Raw genomic sequence first — 26,315 nt, forward strand, 5'->3', positions numbered from 1 at the left:
GGGATTACTAGGTTTATTATTTCCCTAAAAATTACTAGGGTACTTTATGCGTGGCCTACTTGCCTTATTTACTAGGTTTAATTTATACTTACTATTTAATTTTTTTTAACCTTTAGGCCTTAATAGTTTTTTACCCCTTTTTTTAATAATTTTAGGTACCTAAGTTATTAAGGTATAACTATTAATATTAAAAACTTTTAATTTAAGGGTTTAGCGGGCGCCCTTCTTACCTTTATAATATTAAAAAAATATACCTTGCGTTAGTTATTAATATATAAAAAAGTAATATTAAAGTATAAAAGCTAAAAAAGCTAAATAATAATAAAAACCTAGGACTAAATAGTACATAGTATAGGTAGAAATAATAGTAAGAAAAAAAACATATATATTAAGGTAAATAATAAACTAGGTACAGGAGGCTGGTAGCAAGGCTATAAGTACTACAGGAATTAATGTTGGGGTGCAACCCCACTACAACATGCCATGGACTATTTTTTTTATTTTATTAAGCTAATTTTTAAAAATATAGCATATTTATTAATATTAAAGCTAGGAAAATTTATTTTAAAAAATAAAAATTATTAATATTAAAATAGCTAGTATTACTAGCCCCTGGTAAAGGTTAAAAAAATATTTTATAAACTTTAGTAGCTATATACTATACTAAATTAAAATTATATAAAATAATAATATTAGTATCTTATAGCTTTTTAGCTTTTATATTTTACTAGCTAAAGCTAATTAAGTAGTGCTTATTTAGTAGTTAAAAAATAAAAATTAATATAAAAAATATATTTAGGTAATATAAAATATTATTTAAAGCTAAAATTTTAAGCTAGCTATTTACACGGCAGGGGATCTTAATAATATTAATACCTTAAGTATTAAAAACTTTAGGGTTAATACCCTTAATACCAGGGCTAGTATAGGGCTTAAGGTTTTAAAATAAAAAATAATTATAAATAATATATTATATATAGCTACTATTTAGGGTAATTTATTAAATAAAATTATTTTAAATAGTTTTTTATTTAAAGTTAAAGTTAATTTAAGTTATAAATACTAGTTTAAGCGTAAGCTTTATATTTTTTTTTTAAATTTAAAATTTTTTTAGGGGTGCTTAGCGCCCTTATTACCCTAAAAATTTTTTTAAGTAATTTTAAGCTTAGGATAAAATTAATAATAAGTTTTTTAATTATAAAAAAGTATATTATAATAAAAATAATAACATGTAGTAATATTTATAATACCCTTATTTTTATATATTTAAATAATATTAAGGTAATTTTTATAATATTTAATATTAAGCTTAAATACTTTATTAAAAAAAAGTGCTAGGGTACTAGTGCCCTAGTTCTAGTTAAATTTAATAAACTTAGTAATAATTATAAAGTTATTTAAAAAAATAATTAGCATGGTGGTATCCCCCGGGAGGCATTTAATAATATAATTATTAAAATATATAATTTTAAAATAGTTAAATTAATTACCTAGGGCTTAATAAAAAATAATAATAATAAGTTTAGCTAAAAAAAATAATATTAATATAGGTAAATTCTTGCTAAATCTCCCTAAGTTTCTTACTAAAATTAAAAATATTTTTATTATAAAATGAAAATGTTAAGTTAGCCCAGGCCTTAAAAATTATAATATTAATATTAAGTTTAAGGTAGCTTTTAATCTTATTAAGTAACTTATATATTATTTACTTATTAATAAAAAGATTTTATAAATTAAAACTTGAATAACTAAAAATTAAGGCCATAGCATGGTCCTAGTTTTACTATTAAATCTTAGCCTTGTTATAGTTTACTAGGGGTATAGGCTTAGTAATAATAATTTTAATAGTAATAACCTTGGTAGTAAGCTAAGTAAAAAATATAATAATAATTAAAACTTTATTATTAATACTTATATTTTTAGCTTGGCTTATAATAAATTATTAACTAAAAGTCTTAATATTTTTACTTATTAAAGCTAGTATAATAAAAAAGGGACTGGTAAGGGTTTTTATAAAATGCTTTTAATTTAGTTATTTTAAAAAATAGTTATAGCTAGTTTTTTAAAACTTTAAAAATACTTACTAGTTTTATTTAATCTACTAGTTTTTTAATATTAAAACCAGGATATTTTCTGCTTTAATTAAGGTTATTTTTTTTTATTTTAGCTTGGTATAAAAAAACTAGATATAAAAAAATTAAATAATAAAAAAATTAAAGTAATTTAAAAGCCAGGAATTAAAGTGCTTAGGAATTAAAAATTTAAGGTAGTTAAAAATAATAAGCCCTAAAAAGTTATTATAATAAGGTTAAGGTTAAATAGGCTAAAGCCTATGCTAGGATAGTTATAAAAAAAATTAATAATTAAAAATAGCTAGTTAAATATTTAAAAATTAATTTAAATTTTTAAAAAGTAGTTAAAGTTAAAGTTTAAATTAAAAAACTTAAAAGTATTATACTACCTTTTAAGGTCCTAAAATTTTTTAGCTACTAAGGGAAACATATTTTTATTAAAAAATTAAATACGTGTGGCCTTAAAAAGCAGGTGTTTATAAAATTAAAAGTTAATTAAAAAGGTAAAAATAAAAAAAAATAAATAAAAAATTTAATATAAAATAAAATAAGGCTATAATATTTATACCTTTATAATAAGGCCTTTACCCTAAGTATAAGGCTTTTTAACTACTATAATAACTAGTAAAGTTAAAAAGAAATATAAAATTAAATAAGTAAAATAAGAAAATGCTATATATTTAGTTAATATAAGTTAACTTAAAAAAAAAACTTTTAATTAAGTATATAAGTTAAGTAAACCCAGGCTTATAATTTACTAAAAAAAATAAATAATTATTATATATAAAATTTTTTTATATTACTTAGTATGCTTAGCTAGGTATTCTAAGAATAAATAAAGAGTTTTATAAGTAGCTATTTAAGCTGGAAGAACCTTCCTTTACCGGAGCCCTAAGGCCGCCGGTGGCCTCAGGCACCCACTTCCAGCAAATACATTAGACCGTGGTTATAGCTATACCCGGATAGTATCACTCCAAGGTTTTCGTGCCATAACACTTTCCGCAGTCTCAGTCAATTCAACTGTTCTTTTTGAGGCCGTGCGTGTACCTATATCGAACCTCTAATCACAACCGTGCTAGCTTTACTCATTGGCATGCTTTCCATTCCCAACCCAGCCAAACTCAGTATATCCATTGGCTGCCTCAACCGTGACTTCTTCCGTGTCTCGCTTGCCATTCCCTACCCAACCGAACTCGGTATACCCGTTGGCAGCCTCAACAGTAGCAGCCTTCTCATCGCGCTTTCCGTTGCCCACCCAGCCAAACTCGGTATAGCCGTTGGCAGCTTCGACGGTAGCGTCTCGGTTGCCACGCTTCCCGTTGCCGACCCAGCCGAATTCGGTGTAGCTGTTGGCGGCTTCGACCGTTGCCTCGTTGTTGCTTTTCTTGGTGAGGTCCTATGTTAACATGGTTAGGATAAAATAGGTATATGAACGGGGTAGAGGGGGAAACACGGAGGTCGCACACGTACAGCAGGAAGAGCGATAGCAGCCCCGAAGAGCATGGCGGTGGTAAGGAAGGCCTTCATTTTGATTCTGAAGCCGAGTATCAGGTGCTTGAACAGATAAAATTGAAACTGTAAGAGACGGTAAGATGTTTGTTGGATCGGCCTTTAGCTGGCGCTCAACGTTGGCTTTATACGTTTCTTTGAGGTCCCGCGCCGAATCCCCCAGGACGTCATTGGTATAGCAGTGAGCCCGTTCTGACGCCCCGGCCAGCCCTAGACGGGTGATCGTAAGCGTAACCGTATGCGGGAGCGGTACGGGGGGCTTGAAGCCATACTGGGCTAGGTAGGGCTGAAGAGTGGGCAATAGGATGGTAGAAACATTAGACAGAGCCGTGCTTATGGTATAAATGGCATCACATACACGGCATTTTTCCTACATGAGAGTTGCAGGCAGTCACACCGCATCGGCATTGAACAAGCACGCCCTATACGCATACGAGAGCCAAGCTTTCCGCTCGCAAGAACCCTGCTGCCCAGCTCGCAGGCCTCTATCCCGACCGTATTAGAGGGACTGAGATATCCCCTTTGATTCACGGATGCCTAGTTTTAAATCTTTTAGTGCCAAGCTTGTCATCGCGTTCATACTTCACCACACAGACTGAAGCGCTACTTTCCTTCCTCCCTGCGTACCATTATTCTGTTATTCAAAGCTTCGCAATACCTACCGCTACCTGGCGCCCGAGTCGCAATACGTCTGTAGACGCTCATTCGAGAAGATGAAGTACCAAGATATCCCAGAAAACGACAGTGAAGAGGTTGAATGGTCCATGATCAACGGGGAAAGACACAAGAGCAGAATGTGGCAATACTTCGTCCATACAGCCTTGTGCGTCAGCGTCCTGATCAATGTGATCTGGCTATTCAAGATGAACCAGCCATCAACGGATATTATGATTCCAAATCCCGTCTTCTGTACGTCCTTCCGAACGAGGTGGAAGCACGTCCATACCAACGGAATCTAATGCCTCACAGCACCAGCCAACCGCATCGTCCAGTACAGGAGGCAAACGTTCTCCAGTGGCTTTGACGGCCAGAAATCGCCATATATGGGTCCGCCAAGTGAGGCCTATGACAAGGCATGGGAGGATCTGTATAACTGTATGCTTTTTTTTTTCTTACCCGATGCTGGAGCTAATGCCTATCTACAGATGGAATCATCAAGATCCCGACGTCCGATGCTGCGAAGCTAGTCAACCATACCCTCCCTCTATCTTCAGAGCCCGGTAACTACGTCGTCGAGATTGACGTCTTCCACCAACTCCACTGTCTAGTGCGTATTACCTCGGAGCCCCTCAAGTGCATATTAGGTATTTTATACTAACCAGGTAACCGGACTATCCAGCACCACCTCCACAAAAAGGCCTGGGGCCACGAGATGGGCGTCAATGAAAGCGATCCCGAGGAAGTCCGGAGGTTCTGGACGCATCTCGACCACTGCTCCGAGTCCCTGCGTCAGAGCCTGATGTGTTCGTCCGATGTGGCGCCGATTACTTGGGTGTGGTCGGAGGAGCATCACCGATGGCAGGCGGATGGCCGGGTCGTGCATACTTGTCGTGATTTCGAGGCTATCAGAGAGTGGGCGTTTGAGAGGACGGCGGGCGTGGTGGATTTTGAGACTTGGGTGCCGGATCCGTTGAAGCGGGAGGTCTGATTTGAGTCCAGGCCAAACATGAAAGGCTGCATTAGGGCAGACAAAGCTGTGAAGCAGGCTAGATGGTGAGGAAGTGGTGGCCTCAACGCAGCCAAGCTATGGTTGCCTTTACAGTCGAGCAATCCCCATTCTCGTTGTGTTTGTAGGTGACGAAGCCCTGCCTTGTTTCCCAGCGGAAAGCAGAACCAGCTTATGAGCCCACCTGCAGGGTCATGCTTATACCTGTTGCAACCGTTAAGAATGCAAGTTGAGTAGCAAATGGCACGTACATTGCGGGACGTCACTCCATGGCCGCATGATGTTCCATCTATGGTACCCTGAGATCCATGAGACCAGTCCAATTGGGCAAAGAAGACATCTCGGGTAGTAATTATAGATCTTAAGCTTGTCCGTGCTTGATACGGAGGTTATGTTATTTCCTGTGCTGGGACCATCTTATCCCCCATTGGGGACAGTCCGTCGCGGTCGCCGATGATCTTCGGCATCAACAACAAGAGAGCGATCTCCGATTCAGGACACGATGCAAAACGAAGAGCTGTGGACATTCTGTTTCAGCATGTGCCGAGGGGTCTTGTCCGACTATACCTGGCTCTCGAGGGTCATTTGCAGGCAATGGATGAAGTAAGAAGATATGATATGCATAGAGAGGAATGCATGAGGAACCGGGAACTCCGTTGGTTTCCCATCTTGCTCTGTCGCCCTCACTATCTGCGCTGATCCATACCGTATACTAGGGTTACCCTTCAACCCAGGGCATGTCCTATACCAACACCGCATGAACTCAATAATAACCATCTATCATCGCTGTTTTTGATCTCTTATCTTATACACCATTCTCCCCAAGGACTCCGCATCATAACAAACATGTAGCTTGAGGCAATTTCCCCTGCTATATTACCTCACTGCACCTCAGCAAAAACCCTCCCCAAAATCTCAACAATCTCACCAACCACCAAATCCGGCCGATCCTTCTGAATAAAATGCCCAGCACCCCTCGCAATAACCGGCCCCTTCGCCCTGCCTCCATCCGTAATCCCCACCAGACCCTCATTATACCTCTGCCAGAACGGGTTGACATACTCCATGCTCAGCTCAACCGGACATCCCATCCTCGTACTCTCCGCCGCGAACGTGTCAAAGTCATGTCCGACGACCGTCACAAAGGGGCCCTTGCCATTGGGGCCCTGTAACGCTGGTCCATTGTTATCGGGGAGCAGGGAGGGGAGATTCGCTCGCGACAACCCCTCTGCTTTCCCGCCGGCGCCTTCGACGGGGTGGAAGATTGCGCGGACTCGCGCGCGCGTCGTGCGCAGGATCTCTGGCGTGATGGTCGCTGGTAGAGAAGCTGCGTCGAAGGACGCGCTATCTGGGTCCGGGAAGATGGATACGAAGTCTGAGTTTGCGAGGACGCTGTCGAGGAGGAGTAGGCCTGCGACGGTGCCGGGGTACGTCTGTGCGTAGAGGCGGGCGAGCGCGCAGCCGATCGAGTTCGCGACGAAGACCAGAGTGACGGAGTCCACGTCCTCAATGTTCAGCTTCTCGGCGGTGATTTGGGTAATCAGTTGGTGCAAGTCCTTGATCACAGCGGTGCAGTCGTGCGCCTCGGGATTCTCGGGGTCGCGGTCTATGCTTGCGCCCTGGCCGTAGCGGTCGTAGGTTAGGATCGCAGGGAGATCGATGTCGGTGCGTTCTTTTAGGCCCGCGATGACGGGGAACCAGGCTGCTTGGGGGAGGCCGAGGCCGTTGAGGAAGACGAGGAGGGTGGTTTTGGTGCGCGCTGATGGTGCGGGGTGGAAGGTGTATGCTAGCTGCGCGGTCGGCTTGGTGGCTAGGGCTATTTGCTGGAGGGTCGCCATTGTATTGAGGAGTTATCTTGGTATGCTATGTTGCGGATGACGAACGATTCGAAAGAGGCTGCGCAGGGGCGCGGGGATGCTTGATTTATAGGTAGCAGGTGTTCAGCTCGACCCCGACTCAGCCCTGGGCATGCTGTAAGCACTAACGACACATATATTAAGCACGTTGTATCGGGGTAAGCGAGTGGACCTATCAGAAACTAACGCATAAGAAGCAGTGAAGCACCGTCTGCTAAGCCTCGGTCCTAGTCTTGTTGCAGCTAGTCCGGTCTTATCTGGTGAGCTTAGGCACCATGGATAGACCAAGGTTCTCCAACGCCCACCTGGTCCGCACCACATGCGCAGGGCTAACCCACGCAACCTTTGAATATGCTGCCTGCAGTCTTCTCCCTACCTTGTTACAGAAACTCCAACTTGAATCTAGCGTTTTGCTGGTTAAGGGCGTGGCATAAGGACTCACTCTGTCCTATGGTGATGTGCTTGAGAATACACATGTACCCGGAGGAGTACACCGTGAAACAGTGCAACTGGATCTGTATTCACAGTCAAGCAGTCTAATATATGAATTTCCAACCTATGGCACCTCAGAGCAGAAGAATTCCAGTCTATAAAAACGCACAATCCATCTATGGTTTGGTACCCTAGTGCACAGCAGGGAAAGAGCAGTATCAAGCCTCGCAGAAACAAACAACGGCCTCAACAGCGTATATGCCAAGGGCCAGCGCCAAATGAGAATGGAAAGAAAAGCACCACTCCCATCCCCTCACCCCCTTTCCCAAGCCTCCAGTCATGGACAGTCTGTCCGTCCATGGATGGCACTGTCCACAGCCCAACCAATACAGCCCGCTCGCTGTTCCAACAACAGTAAGGCCGGATGGACGCGGGCGCACGCCAGAGTCCATCAAGACCTAAGCCTTCCTCTTGCCCCCCTTCGGAAACCTAGCCAGCCAATAGATCCCAATGGCAGCGACAATATTGAACGCAATATACACCCACATGAGCCCGAAATTCCGCCACGCGGCGCCCCAGTAACTGTTCACGCCTGCGAGGAAATCATCCGTCTTCGCCATCGCGCAGTACACACAGGCGCTCGTTGCATCGGGGTTCTGGATTGCGCCGTCGGCGGCCTGCGCAAAGGGGCCCAGGTACTCGGCGCAGGGCAGGTTTGGTTGGCGGGCGGGTCGACCTGTAACCCAACCTTGGAAGGTTTCGATGGCGTCGCAGGTGGCGGTTGTGCTGGAGATGGCGGTGGAGAGCATGCCGCTCACGAGGTACGTGAATGGCGAGCATTGGTACATGAAGATCCAGAAGCCTGGCATCTTGTGGGGCGTTGCGACGACGCTGCGAGTGTGGGTTGGGTTATCGACGAGTGTGGTGGATGGGGACAGGGACATACCCGCAGAATAGCAACAGCAGTGAGAAGATTAGGGTCGCGATGTTGCCGCCCGTCTCAGTGTTTTTGACGCCAGCGATGATCATATGGGCGAAGGTTGATGTGAACCAGAGGAAGACGATGAGAAGAGGAACATCATGGCGCCGCGCTCATTTACGGCGTCCGTGGGCTCGGCGTTCCTGTACAGGCCAACGGGATAATACCAGCAGAAGAACATAAGGAGTGCAAGAAGGAAGTTCCATGGTAGTTTAACCAGGATGTTACTCGCCATGAACACGCGCCAGCTGTACATCTTCGACGGGCGCTCGCGAACTTCATATATTGCCCGCTGCGTCACGAAATTCGGCATGATTTGCTGTACCAGGTTTCCAAAGATTGTTATTAGCATAAAGATACTAAACATCTGGTTCTGGAGGCCCTGCTGCGTATTCTTGGCGTGGGAGAAGGAGAATCCGTTGTAGAGCGCTGTCAGAATGGACAGGATGATCTTAAAGTAGATGTATGATGGGGTTCGCCAGTACTGCGAGAACACGCGCAGCATGCACTCCTTCAGCTGAACCATTGTTGGCGCTGCGAATTCCTTGTATTCAACGGGAGATGCTTCGGGCTTGGGTTTGACGGAGAGCGTGCTCTTGAGCTCTTCCAGGTGGTTTACGACGGCCTGTTTCTCGGGACTGTCGTTCCACACAGCCGGCCAGTCAATGTCTGAGTGTGAGCCCGGTGCTGCGCCAATAACATCAAGCATCCACTCCGCCGGATTCTCGCCGTCCGTGATTGCATGCCCGCCGTTACGCTCAAAATAGCTGGTTAGGGTGGAGGAGTTTTCGCCGACTTCGCCAAAGTACACGGTCCGTCCGCCCTTGGCAAGGAAGAGGAGGCGGTCGAAGCGTTGGAAGAGCATGGCAGAGGGCTAATAGATTGTACAGAGGATAGCCTGGCCGTGTTTGGCCAGGGTTTTAATTAGATCCAGGATTAACCACGACGTTTAACTGTCTAGGCCGGAGGTGGGCTCGTCCAGGAAGAGGAGGAGTTGAGGGCGTGCTACTAGTTCAACGGCAATGGTAAGGCGTTTGCGTTGCTCGACATTAAGTCCTAACGCATGTTAAAACCAAGTTCACCCGATTTACAGGGACACGAAAAGACGGAGGAAAGGTCCAAGAGACATACCAACACCGGGAACTCCAACAACTGCATCGGCGTAGGTTTGCATGCCTAGTAGCTCCAGGACTTCGTCCACATACGCCAGCTTCTCTTGCCTTGTATAGTGGGCAGGCTGTCTAAGGAGGGCACTGAACTGCAACGCCTCGCGGACAGTCCAAGTCGGCAAGTGGACATCTTGCTGCTGGACATAGCCAGTCTTGCGCTGGAACGAGTTATCACGGGGGAGGCCATCAACAAGGACTTCACCAGTGACGACGCCCATGGTAACGCGAGTAGCCAACACATCGAGTAGTGTCGTCTTTCCAGCTCCGGGACACCCTAAGTTCGTGAGTATGCGTGCCGTCCATAATCGAGTTGGCAGTTAGGGCTAGGGGAGCATACCATCAACGCCGTCGCTGTGCCCGGTTTAACATATCCGTTGACGTTATCGAGGATCCGCCTATGCTCGCCCTTGATAGTAATATCATAGCACAGATCCTTCCACTGGAAGATCGCCTCCTGGCGCTGGATCTGGGCGCCGCTATTGTTGGGATCGCTGTCTTTGCAGGGGCAGCAGTCGTAGCTTCAGGGTCATTGACCATCTTCGGCTGGTGGCCTCGTCTAAAGACCAGGACTTCACCCTTGGACATGGCCTCGGTGATGTACTCTGTCGCGATGAGGTAGACAAACATGAAGAAAATCATGAAGGCAAAGGTGACGCCCACGTTGCGCCAGAGGTGCGAGCTGTAGTACTCGTACGAGGTAGCTAGGTATGCGTCGCCGTTGATGAAGCGCGAGCCAGGGGCCGCTGAGACGGTACTGCAGATCTGGTTCTCCAGGCTGACGTTCACGTATCCAGGGCCGGACGGGATGAAGCCGCTCTCTGCGCAGGGGAAGTCGTGGTGTCGGAACTCGTTGACCATGAAGGCTTCGAAGGCGTATGCGATCGGGTTGATGTAGTTCATCCAGCGAGACAACCTAGCATGTCTCGGGTGGGAATGATAAAACCGGTGTAAATGACCAGGCCGAGAATGAGCAGGGCCGCGGGGACCAGGGCTTGAGATAGTGTGCGGGAGGTGGCACCAAAGGTACGGAACACCATGGACATGGTCAGTGTCGTGATAATTGAATAGAACCAGTAGGTGAAGCATGCCCCTGGTTCTCTTCGGAGATTGGACATGAAGTATAGGGGCAGGTTGAATGTCACACTGTTTGTAAGCTTATAAGGCATATCTATGAGCATAGACGCGATCGCCTCGGCGAAGGGGTGATAAAAGGCGTATCGGGCCTGCTTTTCGACAATCGGACGTTGGGCATGGAGAGTCAGGATCTATTTGCAGTTAGACACTATCCAGATCAAAGGGTCGAACTAAAGGTGGGAGATATGGCATACTTCCAAAGCACTGCTGAACGCGCTCAGAAGAACGGCGTAGAAGAGCAAGGCACCGCGGGAGTAGAAACTGGAGGTATCGCCAGGGAGGTTATAGAATACACTGCCGACAATCAACGAGATGATGAAGTTGCCAATGGGGGCGGACGTGGTCAGACTGGCGTCGCCACGAAGGCGCTGGAAGCCTCGGTGCAAGCAGAGCATGACTTGTTCGTAGATCGAAAGGGTGTAGGGAGAGCCAGCGCGTCTGAATGGACAAAGTCAGCTCTTCTCCTCAACCTTACACGTACGCCAGGGGGTATACTAACTGCTACTTCGACTGCATCAAACGACGGGCTTCACTGCAACGGGGCGCCACTGAGGATGTCTTCGGCAATACTAACTCGCTTGCGCTCACCTCCACTGACCCCGCGGACAAAGTCATTGCCAACGCGGGTGTTGAAGGTATGGCGCAGGCCGAGCATGGTCATGACCACGTCGCGGACATGGCAGGCGTAGTCGTTGCGGCTGAGGTCAGCAAAACGCGTACGGGGGGCTCGCGCTTTGGCAGCAAAGGTCAGGGTGTCGCCAACCGAGAGCTGGGGGAAGTGGACGTCGGTTTCTGCGTTGAAAATGGCCTCGCCTCGGAAGCGTTTGCGCATGTCGTCGAAAGATATGCCTGATACCTGTTAGAGCTGTTCGACAGTCAGGGGTCTGGACGTGCCTTGGTAGTTCATATAGGTATCCTCGGCCGTCTGGATGCCGTTTATTTCTCCGGCGATCGTCTTCAAGAAGGTTGTACACGCTGTCCTGGTAGAGGATCTGCGGTATCATACAGCCCGGTTGTTGTATTGGCCGACGTTTTGTACCTGAAACCAGCTGGAAAGGCTGTAATACGGCCGCATGCCCCGGGGTCCGGCATGTAAAATGGGGGTGGCTGATATCGGTGTGTCCTGTGAATGGCCTCCACTGACAACGCTCCTGAGCCTCACACTCAGCTTGGAATTCTCAAAAGCTTCGCCTTCAACTCCTTGTCCCTTGAACTGATTTCCCCGCGGGTTTGTTGGGCCCGCGGACGCGTACGGAGTGCTAGCCATGCAGTCCGAGAGGATCAATAAACGGCCAGTCAAGGTTTGACCCTGGCACACGAGTCCTCGATTCCCCGTGCCTGTACTGACATGGTTCATCAGGCCTCTCAGTCGTGCCGTCAGCGCAAGGTGCGGTGCCAATTGGGAAGTGGTCCTCCATGCCGAGCCTGCCAGCGCCGCTCCTCCCCTTGTGTCTTGGCCATCGATGGACTGGCCATATATCTTTCCCACCCTGAGCAGTTCGATGTCCCTGTGGATGAGGGAAATGCTGGTTCTGGTCGGGGCAGCCAATGATGGAACATGCGGTGCCTCAGACCTCGAACCTCCCGGGCCTTCCTCTATCATACAGTGACCTCGTGTGCAAGGAGCATCCCGACCCTCTTTCCTCCCTGCTATGCTTCAACCTCCCCCGGTCGCTTTCCGGTCAGACCGGTCTGTTCCTGTTGACCTCCTATCGTGCCTCGCTGACTTCTCAGGCCCCTCTCCTTTATCCATCTTCTCCTCGGTCGGCAAGCAATGGCTGCAGAATGCCGTTGGCGACGAACCCCTCGACTGGGACGTCTTGTCACCAATGTTCGCTCCAGATCCAAGCCTCGACATGGACTATTCTCCCCTCCGCCGGCCGTTTATCCCTCTGCCTGCCAAGGATGACGCTCGGTGTCTGCTCAACATCTACTTCCAATCCTTCAACACCTTCTGCCCTACGTTTGACGAGCACGAGTTCATGCTTCATTTTGAGCTAGAGTACCCAGTTCAGCCGGAGCCCTGTCCGGCAAAATGGGCCTGTGTGAATGCCGCCCTTGCGCTGGCCGCTTCCCTCGACCCGAGACTCTCCGGTCAAGCCGGCCTGTTTTGGAAGAACGCTATGATGTCTTGGGCACCTTCTTCCTGGAAGCGCCGAGCTTTTATTCCGCACAGGCTTTGGTGGCTATGGTATGTTCCCCATCAAATGGACTTTCGAAATCGGTTGCTTACACGGTACCAGGCCGTGTATTCGATAGGCACCTTCCAGAGCCAAACATCCAGCACGATCATCCCCATGGCCATTCGCACGTTGCACGGACTTTCTCCGACCGAGACAAATGGCTCAAAGCACTTCGAGATTGTCTTGGTACTCGCCCGTTCACTCGATATAGAGTATGTGTTCCCCGGTCTGCCCATGGTCGGATCTAACCTTCCTTGTCCCAGCCATGCGTTACAAGGCGGAGACCCCCCAACCGACCTGAGCGACGGAGATCTTTATCGCGCGATGCCTGTCCAAGAAATGGGCACAGACTCCATCCGCTCATTTGACTTCTACGAAGCTTTCTCCGCTCTTACGCGTCTCAAGGAAGACGTCTACCGTGAGCTCTACTCGGTCTCCGCCCGGAAAAAGAGCGATTCGAAGGTACTTGCCAGAGTCGGTGGACTTGACGCACGACTGGAGGACTGGAAACATACCATCCCAGAGGAGTACCGGCCAGGGCGTCCTACTGCAGCCGAAACTATCAAGCAGGGCAACTGTGTGCTGGTTGTCTACATGCATCTCAGCTACCACAACTGTCTCTTGGCCATACACCGTCGCACGGCCTCTTTCACAGCCGCGTCCCTGCGCTTGGATTCCTCTCTCAAAATGGGCAATGCCATTCGATCGTTAAATACCCGGGCTCTGATATCATCCCGACTTTGTGCAGAGGCGTCGCGTGCTACACTACAGCTTGTCAGATTCATCCCTGTGGGAAGCCAATTGGCTTGTGGGTGAGTCTCTTCTAGACCTCATGGAAACAATCAGATGGGCGACATGCTAAGATACCAGGTTGATTATCTCTCACATTGTCTTCGCACTGAAGCTTTTCGCCGTTACGATCGTACAAGATCCAAGTAGCCCACGAGTTCAGTTTGATCTACGATTAATTCGCAATGTGGAAGCTTTTCTATCGCAGCTTCCAATCAGTGCCGGAGACAAGGGCATATCGAAACTCAGGGAATACTGTGAACGATACCGAGAAGTCACCGAAAATGCCATGAAACAAGGTGCAATACAAAAGAGACAATAGAAGCGTCCACCAACACGCTGTCCGCCCAGTCCTTCCCAGATCAGGCCTTGCTCTGCGCACTGTTCATGCTCAGCAGCTGCGACCCAGCAGCCTCCTGCCTGATACTCCCCGGATGCCACCTGCCCCAGATCACCATGACCCCTAACATCAGGACAGAATCAAAGACATACATCGGCCATTCATGCGACAAGAGATATCCCTCCTGCCCCATGGCGTACTCAACGACCCTGAACACCGACCGGACCATGATGAGCACGCTAACAGCATAAAGCGGATACAGATGACCCTTCCAATTGCCCCCCTGGCCTCCGTTCATGCTCATGCTGATACTAGTCGGGCAGCGCCTCATCCGCTTCTCAAAGACCACAGATGTGACCATGAAGAACCCAAACACAACAATCTGGATAATCAGGCCAGCAATAACAATGCCCTTTGCGGTACTTGCCAGACTGCCGATCGCCATCATGCCGGCGCCACCGCCTTGAACCAGGAAGGAAACCACGTCGCCTGTAACAAAGGTCTTGGTCACTCGGGTGATTTTAATAAGCGAGTATTTCTCCGCCCCGACGCTGCGCATCAGCCGGGCGAGAACCATGTAGACGGATGCGGCGAAGAGGACGGGTCCCAGGAGGACGAAGACGCTTTGGATGGAGTATTTCATGATGCTGGCGGTGTTGTTTGTGCAGGATGCTCGGGCGCCGTAGCCGATGACTTCAACTGTGAGCGGATCCTTGTTAGTTGGGCTTACATGATAGAGGCAGAGGACGTACAAAGTCCGCCAATGCAGAACGGGATGCAGAAGCGAGCGCGTGTCTTCCATGCCTTCCAGGAGTGAAAGAGTGTTGCGGCGAGGAAGAGAAGGAGGAAGATGACGCTGGCGGCTATGCTGGGGACATAGTGCCAGAGGTAGTAGCCGCTTGCGAGGGGTTCGAGCTTTGCCATCTTGTGTTGGATGTGGTCTTTGGCTTGTTTTGGTTTGCTTTTGATTTAGGAGTTGCGTTGAGGGGATACTTATAGATCGTCAAGATTGCACTTGTGTCTATACGCGTATAGGGAGTGGACCTGTCCTGTATATTTGGAACTGTCCGGGGCCATGGATCGTCCATGAGGATATCGAAACAGGGGCGGTGCATGGTCTGTGCATACGCGGACTGGCGAGACTCCGATTCGCCCCTGACGACTTTTTCTCTTTACCCTCTCTACCCTCTTTACCTATTCTTAGCCTGTTGCAGCGGACCTCCGTCTAGGCGCCAGGTTTGCATCGCCATATTTGCCTGCTCTTCCTGCAAGCCCGCCAATACGCGTATTCGTCATTCGCAGCCTGCCAGCCATGGTCCGTCGGGCTCACAAGAAATCTCGAAACGGGTGTCTGGAGTGTAAGCGGCGTCATGTCAAGGTGCTTACCCCCCGCTCTCATCCCTACATATGGTGGTCTGGACCCAGCTAACCGGCCAGTGCGACGAAAAACGCCCAATCTGCTCCAATTGCACTGCCTCGGAGCGTATTTGTGAATATGGGAGTCGTTGGATCAACTCGACCCCGACTCCAAGGCCGGCAGCGCCCGTGTCCAGCCTGAGCGGGGGCACTCCCACGCCGGTCGCATCGCCCTCGCTGTCGCCCGCAGCCACCACGCCTTCTCCCTCAGGGCTCTCCGATGAACCCCCGGCAGTCAACATGCTCCACGTCGAGCTCTTTCACAACCTTTACTCAAGCACCCACCGCACCTTCGACCCCAATGGCTTCCTCCACTGGCTGCCCAGTCTCTTTTCGCATGCCATCACTACCCCATACCTGGTCAACGAGATGCTCGCCCTCAGCGCCCTGCACCTGAGCACCCTTTACCCTAACAAGCGCGACTACTACCACTACCACGCCGCGCAACTGCAGACCCACGCCCTGTCCATCTTCCAAGACTCCAACCCGCAAGTCACAGACGAGACCTGCGTCCCGCTCTTCCTCTTCTCCTCGATCATGGGCATCCACATGCTCTGCGACACGCTCATCTACCGCGAAAACAACGACGACTTCGACTACTTCGTCACCCGTTTCGCGCACTACCTCCGCCTGCACCATGGCGTGCGCACCATCCTCCGCGAAGCATGGCCGCTCCTCCTCGCCGCCGACAGCGTCGTAAAGCCAGCTCTGGATCTCGGGATGGCCCTGTACAAGTTCGACGGCGCGCTTGACCCTCCCCTCCACGCCCTCTGGGACCGCATCACCGCCGCCAACCTAGGGCCTGAGTTGACGGACCTCTATAAGAATGCTGTTGAATCCCTGCAGGTTTGCACGAACGTCACGAGCACCACCGACAACCCGCACGCTGGGATTAATGGCGTCATTACCTGGCCTGTCTTGGTCAAGGTTGAGTTTGGTGAGGCGCTTACCGCGAGACGGCCCGAGGCGCTGGTGATTCTTGCGCATTGGGCGGTGCTGCTGTACAGGTATCGGGATTCTTGGATCTTCGGTGACTCGGGGGCTTATATCATTGAATCCGTTACGAGGTATCTAGGGGACGGGTGGTTGGGGTGGTTGGAGGGGCCGCTGGAGGTCATACATCCGCGATCTTGATATCAATTCCATCCAGTCCATTCGGTATGGGTCTTCACATTCGATCTCGGTCTCAGATAATGGCACATGCGCAAACAATTCCTTATACTCCGAGGTTAGCTCTCTGACACCCGAAATTTCCTCGGGACCCCTGCAGCGAATCCATGCACCAGCGGAATATATGGGAATTGATATCCTGGGTTGAGCGGGGTCTTCGCACAGGCAGACTCCACGACTACCCTACTTACATCGACCAAGGCGCCAGGGCGGGGGCAGGTCCGCCGATCCCCCTAGAGGTGAGGAAGTAAAATATTGCACTCCGATGTCCTGTGATCCAAAGCCGGATTTGCCTTATAGGCATGGAATGAGGATATTTTGCGCGCGGACTGCACTGGATATGTAACAGCCATCAACGAGCCTAACGAAATCATTTGTTTGGAGGTACCCGTCACTAGTATGATACTATATACTATATACTCAACCCAGATCCACCACCTGCAGCCACATACTACCTACTCAAACTCCATAATCTCAATTTGCAACCCGTTCGGAACGTCCACGTTGCGCAGGTCCCCCATGTCGATATCATCTGGCGCCCTAACCCTAGACCAAAAGCCTTGTGAGTAATCAATCGTAATCTTGGTGGTGCCTTCAATGGCGGACCATTAGCGGATTGGGAATAGAGCATACTGCATAAAGTGGATTGGAGGATGAGTGAACGTCGAGTCGAAAGTATCCGGGATATCGAGGCGCTTGCCATCGTAGATAGTGCGGACTCTGTGCATGCCATACCCTTCATCAGTCCCAGTTCGGGGGACAGCGAGACAGCGAAACCTGAATGAAAAGAGAGGAACCGAAACATCCATACCGATCGGCCAACTTTTTTCCATCTCCGTAGTATTCGTGCGCGAGCTCGTTGTCGTAGCGGATGTCGAAGGTCTGGATATAAGAGTACTTAGTGGGAAGTGTATTTCCTGGCTGGTTTGACTCACTAGGTCTTTGGTCATTGTGGCTGGTATGTGTAGTCCGCGTTGGTAAATAGAGTTTGGTGAGTTGGTTTGTGTGTTGAAGGGTGAAGGTCAAGATAACTAGTTTAGATGTGCTAGAAAGGGGATTAGAAGGCGTGTCGGGTGGCTTGATATAAGGATCATGCTGGGAGCGGGGGCAGAGCAATTTGTGATACAAGTGATATCATAGACTCGATTTGATTATCATATCGCCATTTTACCCTTCTCACTCCAGCTGTCATGACGTGGTAGAGGATGCAAAGACATCACAGCTCACGGCAAAAGTATACTTAATTACTTGACTTGAGGCCCAGATCCTGCGCCACAGATAGGAAATTATCCAAGACTGTCTGTCCGGCTGTTATGCTGCATTCATATGACCTGTCAATTGTGATATACCTCACCACGCCGGCCTCTGGTTGCTGATTAAGACCCAAGGCGTGTCACTTGAGTTACAGAGTGCGTGTAGAACTCGAATCTCTTATACTCCAAGCTGGGAAGTAGCGGCAGATCGTCCGGAAACCTCGGAAGCTTGCCCACGTGTGTCCCATCGATCTCTGGGTCCATCCATTATATCACCATCTCTTAGGGTACTCTACGCTCCATCGAGCCACTTCCTGAATAATGATCGGTCGGCTTTGTTCCCGCCTGTGGACAATAGGTAGCTACTGCATCATTCCAAAGCTTGGTACTCGATCACCCCGCATCTTCCAGGACGACCTCAACTACCATCCATAGACCCATCGAGACCCTGCTGTTTGCAGACATGCTCCTCTCATCTGCTCCAAGCAGACAGACTGACCTCAGCCTACACCACTCAAGACCCGGCTGTTTGCGGAACCACCCCTGCATTGGAGAGTAGATCCATTATTTTTCTCCTCACAACGATGCTGATTTAGAACTTAACTAAGATTTCAGATTAGCCGAGATCAAGCTCCAACATTTGAACTCCGTCATTTCCAAAGTATTGCGCGCGCACCGCTGAAAGGGGCCAAGGCCAGATATTCAGTAGGTAGGCAAATCTGGCTTGCAGCAGCGGTCCCGTTTGGACGTGCGGGTTAATGAAGTGGATTAAGCTGATAGCTGCATGGCCTGGTATGAATATCTGTCCACCTCTTCCAACCATATATGTAGAATCTCGCATGGTTTATAGCTGCATTTGTATAGCGCTCCCTGATTGACTCGGTTCTGTGCACTCCATAATTGAAGATGTAGCCCTTCTTCCATGATTGGGGAATACGAGAGGGTGATATTATGGTAGCGTGCTAGCTCAAGGTATCATAGTTCTATACTAGACAACCTGGTAGATCTGGTAGATATACCAGAAGAGGCTCATGACATTTTAGACACTTGTCCCTCTGTCAACGTGATGGTCCCATGAGCACAGCCGGGGCAAGATGAGTGAGTCAAAGAACAGTTTACTTACCCCATACGGCTGGGTTTTATACTTTTCCATCGCATTGCCCAGCATCTTGAGAGAAGGAGGAACTCCCGCATCCATTCCCGTGGGGATAATCTCGTCTCGATCCCCGGAGTTGGGATAAGACAGCCCACTAACCCACCAAGGGCCATTCGTGGACATCTCCTGATATCTAAGTAAGTTGATACCAAGCTAGCAGAGAGCCCGCGCTTCAATGCAAGAAGCCGAGTACATTGTTCAAAGATGTTGTCCTGGGGTGTCCTTATCGCCGCTTAACTCCGGTCGGGCCAGCATGTGTCTGCTTCCAACGCCTTCCTTTGCAAGAGCAAACGACTAGTCGTGTTATATCAGGGATAAGGCCAAGGAGACAAGTACCCCATTGTGGAGTTTGTGAAAGAATTAATATGTTTGTATGTATCATTAGACATATCTCATGCATCTTATGCATATGCAAGTATGTACATGTACTCATGCTATTAAATACAAAGCCTCAATAAACGGCCGTAAATAGTGTAAGATTGGAAATGGCGTCTAGATCAACAACGCAACCGCAACACCGACGATGGCAAACAACTTCCCAGCGCCCAGGACCTGGAGCATGGAAGCAGCGTTGTCGTCGTCGTCGTCAGAATCTGAGCCAGATCCAGATCCCGAGCCCGAGCCGGAACCAGAGCCAGAGCTGGAGCTGGCGTCCCTCTCAGCAAAGCGCATCTGCGAGTTCCCAAAGTCAAAGACAGCAACGACATCCTTCAGAAAGCTCGCGCCGAGAATATACAGATCGGCCGTCTCGGTCTCGCTAACCTGCTGCTCCATCCCGCGAGTAATAGCCGAGACACAAAAGTCATCGCCCCTGAGGTCCACACCCGCATACAGAATCAGATCCTGGGAGTTAAGCGTGAACGTCGTCCCGCCAACCTGGACCGCAAAGGCCGGCGCATCGGCGTCGCAGTCAACAAGATACGCGCCCTGCGTATCGTCCCACGACGCAGAGTCGAACCCCTCATTGAACGCGTCCGCCACAGCGCGCGGAACATAGTTCATCGGCGCCCCGGAGTCGACGATCGTCTGGTACGAGGTGCCGTACTCGCCGTCGTCGCCGTAGCTGATCTTCTGCACCGTCGTCGCCCAGTACGAGCGCACTTCTGACCCGTTCGCCCCCCGGAACTCCGCGTCCGCGTAGTACTCCGCTGGCACGGTCACGTAGGCGCCCGACAGCTTGACGTCGGGGAGCCCGCCCAGCACCATGACGCCGCCGGCGCCGGTCTCCTTGCCGGAGTCGAGGCGGTCGAGTGCGAGTGAGAAGTAGGGCTCCACGAGGCCGCGGCGCGCCATGCTCACGAACAGCGGGCTGTAGGGCTCTGGGTTGTCGAGGAAGCTGAGGTCTGTTTCGTCGTCGTCTAGCTCGTCTTCCTCGGTGGTGAGGGTGGTGGCGTCGGTGTCGTTGCTGACTTCGTACGCGGAGGTTATGATCGGGTATGCGAGGCCTAGGATTCCGCTCGTTCCCAGCCCCATTGCTGTTGAGAGTGAGACGGCCCCGAAGCGCTGGTCTGTGACTGTTATACCGCCGAGTGTGATGTCCTCAAGGGCCATGTCGCCGCTTGCGACGCCGGCGCCGTAGGCCGCCAGAAAGGTCTCGTTGGAGATGAGCTCGTAGGAATCGCTCTCGCTGGCACTGTAGAGGTTGTCGCCGAAGTCGCAGGTGGATTGGGAAACCCTCATGAGCTCGCCGGTGTAAGCACTCTGCGCGACGCACTGGAAGTCATCTTCGACGACGAAGGTGTCGCTGCTGCCGGTGTCGACGAGGAGGTCGAACGTCTTGCCGCCGATCTGGACGGGGGCGTTGAAGCGGGAACCATAGAGGGTCGCGGTCAGGTTGATGGTGTGGGAGGTTGTGTTGCTGCTTTGGCGGATTTTGAGCAGGTCGCGGGGGATGTTGCGCGCGGCGACTGCGCTGGCCAGCAGAGAGGCCGCGATGAGGGAGCGCATTTTGCAGGAGAGGAGGAGGCGAGGAGTAGAGAAAAAGAAAACAGGTCGGGAAGGGCGGATAAATAGTGGATGGTGGTCAGGGAGGCTAGGCAGAAACACGAGAGGAGTCACAGGGCTCAGCGGAGCCACTCAGAGCCCCTCAGCCCTGGTGGGGGCCAACGCCCGATCGGGGCAGAATGAGGCTGTACAGATGCCAGTGCAACACGGTGTCAGTGCAACATTCATAGTGTCATGAGACAAAAAGACAAACAACTTGGCCATCAGATGTGTTCAAGAATACTCAAGCTCTGTCCATCCTCGACAGGGACAGGCCTCTCTCTGGTTCCGAGAGAAGAGACCCTGTGGAGACTCAGGGACCAGTTCTGCTAGCGGGCGACTAAGCACAGCCCAGCTTGGCCACCGGCTCTCGCTTCCAATTTTTAAGCCACCCTCGAGTCATGGCTGGATCGATCGTGGCGAGTCTCATCATTTTCATGTGTTGGATGGACGTAAGAGAATCGGACATTGACGAGGAAGTCAGGCTGGGTTGGTTGGAAAGTAGGAAATGGGTGTTGGCTTTGAAGGTCCGATATATATTTTGGAGCACACGCGGGAAGCCCCCGGCCCTCGTTGAGTCGATGGTACTCAGTAGCCCACCACGTCAACGTCCAAGTCGTTCGCAACAGTTCACTCAAGATAATCCCCCAGAATCTCGAGAACAAGAAAAGGCAACCTCGCCTTGATTCTCAACGTTCCGGGACGTGGTACAAGCCAATTTCGTCGGGGGCCGACTTATCGCATATGGCCCGGCATACCTGCTATATGGTGTAGTGACTCGGCTTAGGGCCACCGAGGACCTCTCCTCCAGCTTCACCCGGTACTTATCTACTTTGCATGAGCAAACTCATATTAGTTGGCCTGCAGCGGATGAGAGAACCAAGCGATGGCGATATGCTTAATTCCTGCTCGACATGGACGCAAACTGAAGAGCGCGCTGCGAATCATCGACCGTTTACCTACCTCGGCCTGGTCGGGTTGAGCATGCACGATGCTCTGACCGGTGAGTTATCGCCGTTACCTGATGTACATCGATGCAGGTAGCCATCACGCGTATCTCCAGCCGGTTGTGATTTGCATTCTACCTCCCCTGCCCAGTTACATACAGTCATATCGGTAAACCCCCGTCCAGGGACTGGACTATTCGTTTTCGAAACAGTTGGCCAACACCCAGACCAAGGAAGGCGCTCAATTGCACGAGATTTCCGGCGTGAAGCCATTCTGCCTCGAGGTCTTGACGGCCAAACGCCGAGCCGGCTGACGTCTTCTCATCGGTCGATGATAAGCTCCAGGATGTCGTTGCGACGAGGCTAGGCCGCAGGCGCTGTGGAACTCAGACGCGGATCTTATCGTCAACAGCAGCCTTCGCCTGCCTCGCCTTGCCGCACGGGCCGCTCGAGCGTACTCAGATACCTGGATGGAGGAAGTACATCCCGTGGTGGCAATGGCAGGCCGAACAGGACACCTCCGAACTTGCCTTGGCGAGACATTCGCGAGCACTGGCGGGCGACATCCGCCCCTGCCTTGTCTCACCCATAGCCGGCGCCGTATGGGCTCGTGGTCTAGACGATCAACAGAGCGACGACGGGCCGGGGACCCTGGGTCGCTGCGTCGTTTCGGAGTCGGGACTCGTCCATTCGCCGTCTCCCTTGTCCATACGCTCCGCGGTATGCGCACAACGCCACAGGACAGGCCCATGCAATGGATTCGGTCCCTCTTCCTTTCTCCTGTCGTTGGTGCCATAGCGAGTGCCCACCACTAGGAAGGCTGCCGTCAATCGATGCGTTAGCGCATCGACCGTCTGTCGATCTCACATGATTTTTCTTGTACGCTGAGAAAGCTCAATTAACCTGAGTTGCTTGCCACGTCTATCTATCTAAGTATATACGAAAGAATTGATCTCGGGACATTCACTTCACAGTACGGCCAACGCCCAGGTCTAGACGACACCGGTTCACGCCCCGGCTTGCCCGAAGTGTTGGGGTACAAGTCTAGAACCAGATCTGGAGGTGCGGTACTCATACCAGGCCCGCTGGGATACTCGGTGGCCGGGTGACGGACACCAAGAGATGGGACGGCGCTGGGGTGCTCAGTCGGGGGAAACCGGCCACTCTGGAGCTGCGTCGAAAGGTGGTTGCCGCCAGGGGAAACGACTCTCTGGTACTTTGTCCCGGAAGCTGGAACCGGATCCCAGATCGACTGCGGTGGCGAGGAGGCTGCCTGAGAGGAGGGGAAAGGTTATGCCTCTCGTCCTCTTCCACCATGCCTGTTACGCCTTCGGCCTCCCCCCTCCGTTTCCACCTGGGCACCCACTGCTTATCCGGCGTGGTCTTCTAGACAAGACCATTCCAGCCCATGCCCCAAGCTCCAGAATATCCATACCGCTGCACGTCCATCTTGATATACCACTCTGAACCGCGGTCGACACAGCTCTATACATCGCCTGCAGCCTACAAGAATAGAGATCTGCAACGCGTCTGGCATTGCAATCACGCCCGCCTCGCAGTCAGCATCGACCCTCTATGACCTCAATGGCTTATCTCTCGCAGTGACTGCATCCGCTAATCGACAACGCGTCGATCTAAACATAGCTGGGTCAAAACGCCGGGTGCGTCGTACAGCCCCCTCCACGACGACCTCCCTCCCAATCACCCTCCCATCCCGCACATGGTTCATGAGCCAGGAGGCACGGCGTCTGCCTCCGGAGTTCTGACCGTCGAATTGGAACTCGTCGCCCGCGAGTCACTTTATCTTGTCATACGCCGGCGCCTTGCCTCGTCCGGCCAAGCACGGTACGGCTTATAAGTACATCGCCTCGCCTCGGAGTCCACTTCTCTTCTTCTCACGTACTCCTCGTTGTATGTTGTATATAGGCCGGCAACATGCCCGCAAAACACCACCTAGACGAAGACCAGTTGTCGAAGCAGGACCCCACGGAGCGGCGGCGGTTGCAGAACCGTCTGTCGCAGCGGAACCATCGTAGGCCCCCTTACCCTCACCCTTCAGGGTTCCTCCAGATGCATCAGGGTAGCGACGCCAGCACTAACCACCCCATCCAGGCCGGAAAATCCGCGACCGCATCGCCAAACTCCAAGAACGCGTCATTGCCAGCGAGCTCCGCGCCGCGGCAACCCTGCACGGCTGGCACTCGACGCCCTGCATCCCCTACGAAGTGAAGCCGTCGCCCTCGTCCGCCTCGTCCTCGCTCTCGCTGTCGCCGGGCTCAGCCTCGGCCTCGTCTTCCCCAACCGAGCTCCAGCGCCAGCCGTCGTTCAACCTCAACCTCAACGTCAACCAGATCCCACACCTCCCTGTCCTCTCATCGACGTACGAAGATGCGGCGCCCATCGGCTCGCTGAATACGAGCGGCACCTCGAGTCCCACGGAGCTTGTTTCCCCGGATAGTGTCGTTGGGACGGGGATGATGGGGCATGGAACTGGAGCTGGGGCTGGGGCTGGAGCCGGTGCTGGGCAGGCGTTTGGGCTGGGCCTTGATACGATGCAGCTGTGTGAGCAGTGGGGGTTCCAGGGGTCGGTGTATTTGGCTACGGGTATGTCATTTTCACTTCAATTGTTTTCAGGTGCAATTGATGCTAATAAAACAGAATCATCCCTCCCTCAGATCCTACAAACGCTCGGCCCGTCCTCCAACGCTATCATCCTCGTCCCGACCACCGGATATCCCGTAAACAGTTCAGGAAGTACAATGGGGTATACGCATAGTCATGGGCTGGATCTGGGCGGGTGTCAGTGTCAGACGATGGGGTGGATGAGCTGCCCGCTGCACTCGATGGGATAGGAACATTGTGTATTAGCTGTATTTATGTAAGGAGTAGATTTGTCTATTTTCATGTTCACCATAGTCATCCAGGGCTGGCCTTGGTATCGTCCTGATCGGGTTAGGCGGCTTAAGTCTTGGTAGCGAGCGGTCACATGATTGGTTGGCACTGCGCCAAGGCCAGCTCGCTTGCTCTTTTCGTTCGTCCAGGTTCACTCTCAACCTTACCTTCCAAGGTTCTTCAAGCTTCTTCCAAACACTGGCTACCATCTTCCAAGGTTCATAACTTTCCATCTCGTATACGCTTTTCGTGCTTCTAGCTCTGAAATTCTACATCATCTCTGATGGAGTCCGTTCTCGTCCCGCTCAACCCAGATCCCAATCCCAAACAGCGCTGCGGCGAATACCGCATCAATACGGTAAACCCCTCACACTCACATAACACCTCAACCACCAACACAACCACAAATCCTCCAAATATGGCCACCTCCGGTCGAGTCTATCTTTAGATCCCCTCTCTCAGAGTCCCCAGTCAGATTGAGCCATATATCGTCGTCTCGCGGGGCTTCATCTACACCATTCTCATGACGTTCGGGACCTCGAAGATGTGCACGGGGCTCTGGCAGGTCCGGATTCCGTTCTCACCCTCGTCCAGTCTGGCATCGTCCATTCGCATTCTCGGGGCGTCGCTGTCGAATGCGACGTCTTGCACCTGAGTCCCAGCTACGGCTGGAAACGAGAAAGCGTCCCAGACTGGGAGCTTTTGGGCGCGAGAACGATGAGAACGGCGGCATCACGGTACGGTATCCCAAGGTCGCACGGCCAGTACCGTGCTTCCTTCCCCCTCTAACCTTCCCCGTTGCCGTTGATTCAGGTGATACCCACCTGCAGGAAGGACTCCCCAACCTTCACACCTCCCGCTCAAGATGAAAACAACAATGACAATCCTACACATGTATCCGGACACCACGGCCAACCCTCCATCTCCGTCTCGTCCCTCCCTCCCAAACCCAAATGCCCAGCCGCGATCCTCCACCTCGCAATGGTCGCCCGCGGCGAAATCGGATACTTGGTCGCATCGCTCGCCGAGTCAAGTGGTATCTTTGGCCAGAACCCCCAAGACGGTGGTTCATCAAAGACGTACCTCATTGCCGTGTGCGCGATCTCGCTGTGTACGCTGCTTGGTCCGATCTGTGGTGGAACGCTTGGTCGGCGCGTTTTGGCACTGCAGGCGCAGAGACTGCGCGCTGAGAATGAGAGGGATACTGGCGGTTCTGATCCCTTGCGGGGTTGGGGGATTTAAACAGTACAATGCCCATGAGAACACCTAGGAATGGCGACGGACTCCCATTCCCTCGGGCTACGCTTTTGAACTCCTGGCCCGAGACGAGTCTATTTCCCGTACCAGGAAAAAGGTCCGCATTCTGTTT

At 50.9% G+C, this 26,315-nt stretch overlaps 12 protein-coding genes across 12 annotated transcripts; 4 read left to right on the forward strand and 8 right to left on the reverse strand.

Annotated features, from left to right (window-relative positions):
• Positions 1-3,153: 3,153 nt before the first annotated feature.
• DSM5745_00257 (uncharacterized protein) lies at positions 3,154-3,599 on the reverse strand (the record flags this gene model as incomplete). Its single annotated transcript, XM_026742273.1, has 2 exons — positions 3,154-3,468; positions 3,543-3,599. The coding sequence occupies 2 exons, from the start codon at positions 3,597-3,599 to the stop codon at positions 3,154-3,156; spliced, it is 372 nt and encodes a 123-aa protein (XP_026608118.1).
• A 695-nt stretch (positions 3,600-4,294) lies between these two features.
• DSM5745_00258 (oxidase ustYa family protein) lies at positions 4,295-5,229 on the forward strand (the record flags this gene model as incomplete). The annotated part of the gene is made up of 4 exons (XM_026742274.1): positions 4,295-4,490; positions 4,551-4,676; positions 4,727-4,848; positions 4,921-5,229. 4 exons carry the CDS (start codon positions 4,295-4,297, stop codon positions 5,227-5,229), a joined length of 753 nt encoding a protein of 250 aa, XP_026608119.1.
• An 899-nt stretch (positions 5,230-6,128) lies between these two features.
• On the reverse strand, positions 6,129-7,085 carry DSM5745_00259 (alpha/beta fold hydrolase; the record flags this gene model as incomplete). Its single annotated transcript, XM_026742275.1, has 1 exon — positions 6,129-7,085. One exon carries the CDS (start codon positions 7,083-7,085, stop codon positions 6,129-6,131), a length of 957 nt encoding a protein of 318 aa, XP_026608120.1.
• A 908-nt stretch (positions 7,086-7,993) lies between these two features.
• DSM5745_00260 (uncharacterized protein) lies at positions 7,994-8,479 on the reverse strand (the record flags this gene model as incomplete). The annotated part of the gene is made up of 1 exon (XM_026742276.1): positions 7,994-8,479. The coding sequence occupies one exon, from the start codon at positions 8,477-8,479 to the stop codon at positions 7,994-7,996; it is 486 nt and encodes a 161-aa protein (XP_026608121.1).
• An 81-nt stretch (positions 8,480-8,560) lies between these two features.
• On the reverse strand, positions 8,561-9,379 carry DSM5745_00261 (uncharacterized protein; the record flags this gene model as incomplete). Its single annotated transcript, XM_026742277.1, has 1 exon — positions 8,561-9,379. One exon carries the CDS (start codon positions 9,377-9,379, stop codon positions 8,561-8,563), a length of 819 nt encoding a protein of 272 aa, XP_026608122.1.
• An 84-nt stretch (positions 9,380-9,463) lies between these two features.
• DSM5745_00262 (uncharacterized protein) lies at positions 9,464-11,649 on the reverse strand (the record flags this gene model as incomplete). Its single annotated transcript, XM_026742278.1, has 5 exons — positions 9,464-9,570; positions 9,646-9,957; positions 10,112-10,826; positions 11,012-11,255; positions 11,351-11,649. The coding sequence occupies 5 exons, from the start codon at positions 11,647-11,649 to the stop codon at positions 9,464-9,466; spliced, it is 1,677 nt and encodes a 558-aa protein (XP_026608123.1).
• Positions 11,650-12,368: 719 nt separating this feature from the next.
• DSM5745_00263 (fungal specific transcription factor domain-containing protein) lies at positions 12,369-14,111 on the forward strand (the record flags this gene model as incomplete). The annotated part of the gene is made up of 4 exons (XM_026742279.1): positions 12,369-12,507; positions 12,552-13,212; positions 13,264-13,812; positions 13,871-14,111. The coding sequence occupies 4 exons, from the start codon at positions 12,369-12,371 to the stop codon at positions 14,109-14,111; spliced, it is 1,590 nt and encodes a 529-aa protein (XP_026608124.1).
• Positions 14,112-14,151: 40 nt separating this feature from the next.
• On the reverse strand, positions 14,152-15,053 carry DSM5745_00264 (RTA1 domain-containing protein; the record flags this gene model as incomplete). Its single annotated transcript, XM_026742280.1, has 2 exons — positions 14,152-14,828; positions 14,882-15,053. The coding sequence occupies 2 exons, from the start codon at positions 15,051-15,053 to the stop codon at positions 14,152-14,154; spliced, it is 849 nt and encodes a 282-aa protein (XP_026608125.1).
• A 388-nt stretch (positions 15,054-15,441) lies between these two features.
• Positions 15,442-16,679, forward strand: DSM5745_00265 (Zn(II)2Cys6 transcription factor domain-containing protein; the record flags this gene model as incomplete). Its single annotated transcript, XM_026742281.1, has 2 exons — positions 15,442-15,507; positions 15,567-16,679. 2 exons carry the CDS (start codon positions 15,442-15,444, stop codon positions 16,677-16,679), a joined length of 1,179 nt encoding a protein of 392 aa, XP_026608126.1.
• A 491-nt stretch (positions 16,680-17,170) lies between these two features.
• On the reverse strand, positions 17,171-17,665 carry DSM5745_00266 (uncharacterized protein; the record flags this gene model as incomplete). Its single annotated transcript, XM_026742282.1, has 4 exons — positions 17,171-17,261; positions 17,349-17,435; positions 17,527-17,597; positions 17,651-17,665. The coding sequence occupies 4 exons, from the start codon at positions 17,663-17,665 to the stop codon at positions 17,171-17,173; spliced, it is 264 nt and encodes an 87-aa protein (XP_026608127.1).
• Positions 17,666-19,616: 1,951 nt separating this feature from the next.
• Positions 19,617-21,071, reverse strand: DSM5745_00267 (uncharacterized protein; the record flags this gene model as incomplete). The annotated part of the gene is made up of 1 exon (XM_026742283.1): positions 19,617-21,071. One exon carries the CDS (start codon positions 21,069-21,071, stop codon positions 19,617-19,619), a length of 1,455 nt encoding a protein of 484 aa, XP_026608128.1.
• A 2,918-nt stretch (positions 21,072-23,989) lies between these two features.
• xanC (transcription factor xanC) lies at positions 23,990-26,188 on the forward strand (the record flags this gene model as incomplete). The annotated part of the gene is made up of 5 exons (XM_026742284.1): positions 23,990-24,086; positions 24,167-24,658; positions 24,713-24,853; positions 25,491-25,683; positions 25,777-26,188. 5 exons carry the CDS (start codon positions 23,990-23,992, stop codon positions 26,186-26,188), a joined length of 1,335 nt encoding a protein of 444 aa, XP_026608129.1.
• Between the last annotated feature and the right edge of the window lie 127 nt (positions 26,189-26,315).

This window comes from Aspergillus mulundensis (genome assembly GCF_003369625.1).
Source record: "Aspergillus mulundensis strain DSM 5745 chromosome Unknown scaffold_0, whole genome shotgun sequence".
Lineage (NCBI taxonomy): Eukaryota > Fungi > Ascomycota > Eurotiomycetes > Eurotiales > Aspergillaceae > Aspergillus > Aspergillus mulundensis.